General features: G+C 51.6%; 1 protein-coding gene across 1 annotated transcript; it reads left to right on the forward strand.

Annotated features, from left to right (window-relative positions):
• Positions 1 to 306: 306 nt before the first annotated feature.
• On the forward strand, positions 307 to 7,702 carry CALHM3 (calcium homeostasis modulator 3). The gene is made up of 3 exons (XM_010356209.2): positions 307 to 801; positions 4,071 to 4,326; positions 6,813 to 7,702. Exons 1-3 carry the CDS (start codon positions 515 to 517, stop codon positions 7,302 to 7,304), a joined length of 1,035 nt encoding a protein of 344 aa, XP_010354511.1. The 5' UTR covers positions 307 to 514; the 3' UTR covers positions 7,305 to 7,702.
• Positions 7,703 to 8,046: the final 344 nt, after the last annotated feature.

Here is an 8,046-nt window from a genome sequence, read left to right on the forward strand (position 1 = left end):
AGACAAGTTCAAAGTCATGCTTTTCATCAAGACCAGAAAATATGCTTTGACTCCATCGGCATCTTTGCCTCACCACACCCAGAATTTGCCTGTGCCCCAAAGGAAGCCCTGACAGCTGTTAAGCCTGAGCATCCAGACCCTAAAGCAAAGAGAAATGGGCCGGGAGGAATGGAGTGACAGGGTGGGGCCCATTTGCCTATAGGTGCTTTGGGCTGGCTGGTCACAGAGGGTGACTCATTCCCCCAGAGAGGATGGGAGTGGCACCAGGGGACCATTGGGTTGGGGAGGGGAGCCTTTGTGGAGAGAGCCTGTCCCTGCCTTAAGTGCCTGCTGGACCCCGGGAGTCTGGGCTGGGGCCTGGACACTGCTTCCTCCTTGACCCCTCAGGCCCTTGGAGGCTGAGAGAGAACCTCTTACAGATCCCAGGCTCATCCCCAGTGCAGCAGACACCAGGAAGGTGGCCAGAGCCTCACTGAGCCCACCCGACGGCTGCCCACCCACCCAGGCTGGAGTCATGGATAAATTCCGCATGCTCTTCCAGCACTTCCAGTCAAGCTCAGAGTCAGTGATGAATGGCATCTGCCTGCTGCTGGCTGTGGTCACCGTCAAGCTGTACTCCTCCTTTGACTTCAACTGTCCCTGCCTGGCGCGCTACAATGCACTCTACGGCTTGGGTCTGCTGCTCGCACCCCCGCTCGCCCTGTTTCTCTGCGGCCTCCTCGCCAACCGGCAGTCTGTGGTGATGGTCGAGGAGTGGCGCCGGCCCGCAGGACACCGGAGGAAGGACCCAGGCATCATCAGGTGCAGTCCCACACCACTCAGTGACCCATGGGCTTTACCAGAGGCTTCCCAGCCACCCACAGGCACTGCCAAGTGCACCCCCAAACCCCAACCATCCTCATTATCAGGGGATTCTCCACTCACCCTATAGGTACTGCCAGGTGCACCCTCTTCTGTCCCCAACTAGGAATTATCGGCTCACAGAGACCCACTTGCCAGTTTCCACTCTGGAAACGTGTTTCTGTTTCTATCATTTGTCACCTTTTCACGGCCAGTGCTGTAAACATAGGAATGGCACAGAATTCTGAATTACCCAGGCCACTCTAGGGACTGCATGAAAACTTCCTCTTTGCCCTCTGAAGTTCTACTGAAAATCAACTGGCAAAAGGCAGATTAATAAGAGAAAAGGCATACAAATTTATTTGATTATTGTTTTATGTGCTGCAGAAGACTTCAGAATAAAGACCTAAAAATACGGGGGAAATGGTCCATTTTTATGCTTAGGTTTAACAAGGTCTGGATAGCCATGCAGAAATAGAATTGGATTTAAAAAAGGGATGAACTAATGCTATAGAAGGAGTGGGGAAACTGAGCAAGGCCATCTAGGTTCTTCCTGGCCTCTCTATACAGTGTTCCTTTCTCCCAGACACAGGGCAGGACCGTCTATAGAAGGGAGTCTTATGACCTACAGTGAAACTAGGTAGGTCAGATCGTTTCTTTACGGCCAGTTTTTAGACAGAAAGGCGGGGGGAAGTTAGAGTCATATTTTTAGGTTTTATGGTGACAGCTTTGGAGAAAAGGGGTTCTGGTTTCTATGACCCACCTTGGGGAAGATGGATTCCAGTTTCTATGGCTAGCCTTGCGGGAGAATAAGGAGCCAGAGACTGGGTGGGGGGACTGGGCGTGGTGGCTCATGCCTGTAATCCCAGCACTTTGGGAGGCTGAGGCGGGCGGATCACCTGAAGTGGGGACCAGCCTGGCCAACATGGTGAAACCTCGTCTCTACTAAAAATACAAAAATTAGCCACGCATGGTGGCACACGCCTGTAATCCCAGCTACTCGGGAGGCTGAGGCAGGAGAATCGTTTGAACCCGGGAGGCAGAGGCTGCAGTGAGCCGAAATCGTGCCACTGCACTCCAGTCTGGGCGACAGTGCAAGACTCCTTCTCAAAAATAAAAAAGAGATTGGGTTGGGGGAAGGGGAAGGGGAGCAGGTGAGGGTACAGGAGAAGGTTAAAAAAATAACTTTTGCTTCTGGGGTCTTCATTTTGGGATATCGTTTTCTGAGCCCCAATACCACATCTCCACATCTGTCACACTGGCCACGGAATATAATTCACCACATGCTTGAAGGGCCATCCCATGACACGCATAGCAGTTTTTTGCATGTAGTGAGAGGCAATGATTGGCTTAAAGGCTGTGTTCCCTCTCTTGTAAGCTCCCTAGGGTGAGGACCTTACCTACTGCACACCGTGTCCTCAGAGCCCAGCACATGCATGGCACTCTGTAGCAAAGTCCGTTGAAGTTGAGTAATTCATTGCACACCCACGCAGGTCCAAGCTCTGTGCTAAGTGCTTTGAGTGCATGGCCTCTCTGAATTCTACCTGAGTTCTCAGGCTGCACCTTTGTTGGACCCATTTTTAAGGATGGAAACTTGAGGCACAGAGAAGTTAAGTAACTCGACCAAGCTCCCACAGCCAGGAAGTGGCACTGTTCAGATTCAAACCCAGGCTGACTGAACAGGCCAAGCTGGAACAGCTGCCCTTCCTGTTTTGGGACAAATCACTAAGTGCTCTAGATATGCAGGCAGTGATGGAAGGGGCCAGGTGGGCTTTCACTCACTCACCATCTCCTCCTCTCCCCTATTCTCTGATATGGACGGTAGAGGTGTTGTCAAATATCTAATGTAACTTCATAACGAGTCCCCAGTTGCATCTTCTGACCACAATGCCCTCCATAGAAAATGCTAAAGCCAAGGCCAGGCACGGTGGCTCACGCCTATAATCCCAGCACTTTGGGAGGTCAAGGCAAATGGATCACCTGAGGTCAGGAGTTTGAGACCAGTCTGGCCAACATGGCAAAATTCCATCTCTGCTAAAAACTACAAAAATTAGCTGGGCGTGGTGGTGTGCACCTGTGGTCCCAGCTACTCAGGGGGATGAGGAAGGAGAATCGCTTGAACCCGGGAGGCAAAAGTTGCAGTGAGCTGAGATTGTGCCACTGCACGCCAGCCTGTGCGACAGAGCAAGACTCCCTCTCAAAAAAGAAAAGAAGAAAAGAAAATGCTAAAGTTACCACTGCCTAGAACATATTTACAGTTCACACTGGGTAGGTCACACACACACATGCCTGGCATACACCATTGGATGTTTTGTGTACAATCCAATTCAGAAACAACATTTGCATCCAGTGCACCCGCCTGCAGCCTCTGTTCCATGTTCTCAGGGATCACATCTGCCTGCAATTTCGCTGTGCAGGGTGGTCACAGGCACTGGGTGTCTCCCTAGCCTTTTCCTCTGGGGTCCAGTGGGCACAGCTCTACTGGACTCCTGTCCTGTGGCCAACACTCAGTCGAGGTCACTGCAGGCAGGGGCAGAGCTGACCAGGAAAGGCGCCTGAGGTCGGTCAGAGGGTGGGCTCCTGGGATGCCTTGTGGGTGGGGGTGTTAGAGGTGCTGCTTTTGGAGGGTTACTGGGCAGGGCTGCCTTAGCTTAGGCTCTCCTCCAAAAGCAGGCTCTGGAAAGAATGTGATAATGAGTGGGCAACTGGGGCTCAATCCTTCAGGGGACCCCCTAAGGGCATACATAGAACACATCTCAGAATTGTCCCACTGAGGATTTAAGAAGCTGGGATATTTATCCACAAGGCCCCATCCCTCTGGGGTTGAAGGTTGATTTGGGGGTTAACTTTTCAGTGCTTGCAGCCTACCCCTCTCTGGAGCAAAAAATCCTCCAAAGCCCCAGGGGCAGAACAATGCAGGTGCTTGAGGTAGGAGGCCCTCGGGCCCTCCCTGTGAATAGAACCAGCCACCGCAGCCACAGATGCCTCTGGCATGGGCAGGGCACCAGCAGTGTCTGCTGCAAGGCCTAGCTCCTCAATGCTCCAGTCCTGGGGATCCCAGGGGCCCCAGCCCTCCTTCCTCCCTGCGTCTGTCGCTGAGACCTCTACACTGAGAGCTGCAGTCTGATGTAACCCGGCCTGGGACTTCCCAGCAGTCCATCCTTGCATCTCCCCTGCTGCAGCTGACTTCCAGCTGCTCCCTGTGACCCCCCTCCTTCCTCTGCTCCCAGGTACATGTGCTCCTCTGTGCTGCAGAGGGCGCTGGCCGCCCCCCTGGTCTGGATCCTGCTGGCCCTCCTTGATGGGAAGTGCTTCGTGTGTGCCTTCAGCAACTCTGTGGACCCTGAGAAGTTTCTGGACTTTGCCAACATGACCCCCAGCCAGGTACAGCTCTTCCTGGCCAAGGTTCCCTGCAAGGAGGATGAGCTGGTCAGGAATAGCCCTGCTCGAAAGGCAGTGTCTCGCTACCTGCGGTGCCTGTCACAGGTAACTGGGGTGATCCTCCCCTGGCCCTTGCACCCTCACCAATCCCCCGCATTGGTTCTGGAGTGGGGTCGGGGGTGGTGAGGAGGAACAGATGATGGGCTCAGTCCGTTCCCAGGAGGCAGGGAAGCGCTGGAGACCACTGCTCTGCCTTGCCTGCGCCCACTGCACACCTTCTTCCCACCCATGAGAAATAATACTAATCTCCACTTATTGAGCATTTATGTGCCAGGCACTGCAGTGAGCATTTTATATGTATTATTTCATTTAATTTGTGGAACAACCATTATCCTCCCATTCTCCAGGTGAGGAAGCAGGCTCTGAGAGTTTAGTTCATAAGGCCAAAGTCACACAGCTTATAAGAGGCAGAGCAGGGATCCGAAGGAGTGTCATTATTCCTCTTAATCACCTTCCAACAATGTAGGCTGTCTCCAGATGCCAGTCTTCCCAAAAGGCACCAACTCTACTATCTTGGGGGATAAACCCCAGCTCTACCCCCAGCCTAGACTCCAGATTCCACCTATAGATAATAAAGACACAGCCCCTGCTCCTTGGGGAGTCTGACAGGCTCATGGGCTGGCCAGCGGTGCAATGGAGGGAGGACCCGGGTGCAGGATGCACTTGATTCTGGCTCAGACTGTGACCTTGGCCATGGGACTACCCCTCTGGACCTCAGTTTCTCATGCAAAATACAGAGGAGCTTGGTCTCCTCCATCTTGATGGTCCCTGCAGGCTTCAACACTCTAGGCTTTTCCTAGTTCAGTGGAAAGAGCATGGAATTTGCAGTGAGACCAGGGTTTGAATCCTTACTCAGCTGTAAGTTATCAGTCATGTAAAGTTTAGCAAGTTGTTTGCTTTTCTGCTCTCATGTATAAAATACTCACCTTAAATCTGGTGATGTTGAGGGGAGTCCTGTGAGATGCCAAATGAGAGAGCTTTGTAAATTGTGGAAATCACTTCTGTAAATGATAAGGATTCAAATATGTCCCTGTGGTTTAAAGATGTGACTTCCCTGCTCCAGGTCCACACAACTGCCCCAGGTCTTAAGCTGGGCCTTAAAGAGACTATGGCTTTGGAAGGTAGAGAGGTGGAAGAGGAGTCTGCCAGGTGTGGGCTCCAGCTTTAGAGAACTTCGTCAGTTTGTCCTCACTCCTGGCTGGGAACACTCTCCTGTTCATATTGTGTGTCACTGTCATTCAGCCTTCAGTCTTGGCCCTCAAGGTCAGGTTGGGTGTCCCTCCTCTGGACTCCCTCTCTATGACACGTACCCAGTCATCGCCTATTTAATCGTCTATTTCCTCCACTAAGGTAAGAGCTCTGTGAGAGCAATGACTGAGCCCCCAGTTCCTAGCACAGTGCCTCCCACAAAATATAACACAGTGGATGCCTAGATGGGAAGACAGACAGATAAGTACACACAAGGATGACAAAGGACTGGATAAAAAGATGAGGGGGGCCGGGCGTGGTGGCTCACACCTGTAATCCCAGACTTTGGGAGGCCAAGGCGGGTGGATCACATGAGGTCAGGAGTTTGAGACCAGTCTGGTCAATCTGGTGAAACCTCGTCTCTACTAAAAATACAAAAATTTGTTGGGCGTGGTGGTGCACGTCTGTAATCCCAGCTACTTGGGAGGCTGAGGCAGGAGAATGGCTTGAACCCAGGAGGCGCAGGTTCCAGTGAGCTGAATCACACCATTGCACTCCAGCCTGGGCAACAGAGCAAGACTTCATCTCAAAAAATAAAAATAAATTTAAAAAAAGATGAGAGGACGGATGATGGATGGTTGGATAGGGGGTGGATGAGTAGATAGATCAAGGGAAGAAACGAGGAGCATATGGGAGCATGAATGAATGGGAAAAGAGATGGATGGATGATGGACAGATGGAAGGATAGTTAGGAACTTGACTGGATGGGAAGATGACAGATTTACAGTAAGACAAGAGGATGGATGATTGGATGGGTGGAGAGATGGTTGAATGGGTGGATGGATACAAGGATGAGAGAATGAATGGAAGGGAGAATAGATGCATGGATGAAGGATGGCTGGCAGGATGGATGACTGAATAGGAAAGTGCATAGATTTGAGGAAGGATGGATGGGAAATGTAAAAGGAGGGACTCTGGAATACCTTTGCCACACTATACAGGACAATTTCTCAAGTAGCAGATGCTCTAAGAGTTAATTCACTTTACAAGGCCACAGGGGTACAAAAGAGGACATGTAATCTGATGATCACACAACTTTCTTTGTGTTCATTCTTCTCAATTTATTTCCCATTTCATTCAATACTCTGATTAATGAACTATGATGTTTGGAGTGGTATACTGCAGTTAAATTATCTAAGGAGTATTTGAATCCATTGGAAAATGAAGAATATCGTGTAGACATGGTCAAATTAAATATGCAACATTCACATACGTATTCATAAATACATATGTATAGGATTAGGCCCCACTCACACCTAACCTCGGGCCTTCTTACCTTGCAGGCCATCGGCTGGAGTGTCACCCTGCTGTTGATCATCGCGGCCTTTCTGGCCCGCTGCCTGAGGCCCTGCTTCGACCAGACAGTCTTCCTGCAGCGTAGATACTGGAGCAACTACGTGGACCTGGAGCAGAAGCTCTTCGACGAGACCTGCTGTGAGCATGCGCGGGACTTCGCGCACCGCTGCGTGCTGCACTTCTTCGCCAGCATGCAGAGTGAGCTGCAGGCACGGGGGCTGCGCTGGGACAATGCAGGCAGGAGCCCCGAGCCCCCCGCAGTGCCTGAGCCCCCAGAAGTCCTGGACAGTGGAAGCGGGAAGGCCCACCTGCGCGCAATCTCCAGCCGGGAGCAGGTGGACCGCCTCCTGAGCACCTGGTACTCCAGCAAACCGCCGCTGGACCTCGCTGCATCCCCCGGACTCTGTGGGGGTGGCCTTAGCCACCGTGCCCCTACCTTCTCACTGGGCACGAGGCTGTCCCAACACACCGACGTGTAGGGTCCTGGCCAGGCTTGAAGCGGGAGTGTTCGTAGGTGAAATGCCGCTCTGACAAAGGTCTGGAGTCTTTCCAGGCCATGGGGACCCCACAGCAGGCACCCTAACTCTTGTTAGCCTCGTTTTTCAAGTAGCCCAATCTCTGCCTAGTTTCTGGGTGTGGCCTCCAGTGTGCTTCACAAACTTTAATGTGGACTCGGTTCACCGAGGGCCTTGTTAAATACAGGTGCAGACTCAGTGTAGCCAGGACCGAGTCTGAGATTCTGCATTTTGAACAAGCTCCCTGGTAATACTGATGTACTTTTGGTCAGTGGACCAAACTTTGAGTAGCAAAAATCTAAATAGATCTGCCATGGGTTCTGGGTTCTAGAAGTCAATTCTAAATAATAATAATTACCTTAGTCTCTTGCCTGGTTTCATTTGTGTAATTGTCTTTTTTTTTTTTTTTTTTTTTTTTGAGACGAAGTTTTGCTCTGTTGCCCAGGCTGGAGTGCAATGGTGCGATCTCAGGTCACTGCATCCTCTGCTTCCTGGGTTCAAGCGATTCTCCTGCCTCATTCTCCCGAGTAGCTGGGACTACAGGCATGTGCCACCACACCCGGTTAATTTTGTATTTTTAGTAGAGACAGGGTTTCACCATGTTGGTCAGGCTGGTCTCGAACCCCTGACCTCAGGTGATCTGCCCGCCTCGGCCTCCCAAACTGCTGGGATATATAGGCGTGAGCCACCACGCCGGGGCTGTGTA

This window comes from Rhinopithecus roxellana, chromosome 11, assembly GCF_007565055.1.
Source record: "Rhinopithecus roxellana isolate Shanxi Qingling chromosome 11, ASM756505v1, whole genome shotgun sequence".
Lineage (NCBI taxonomy): Eukaryota > Metazoa > Chordata > Mammalia > Primates > Cercopithecidae > Rhinopithecus > Rhinopithecus roxellana.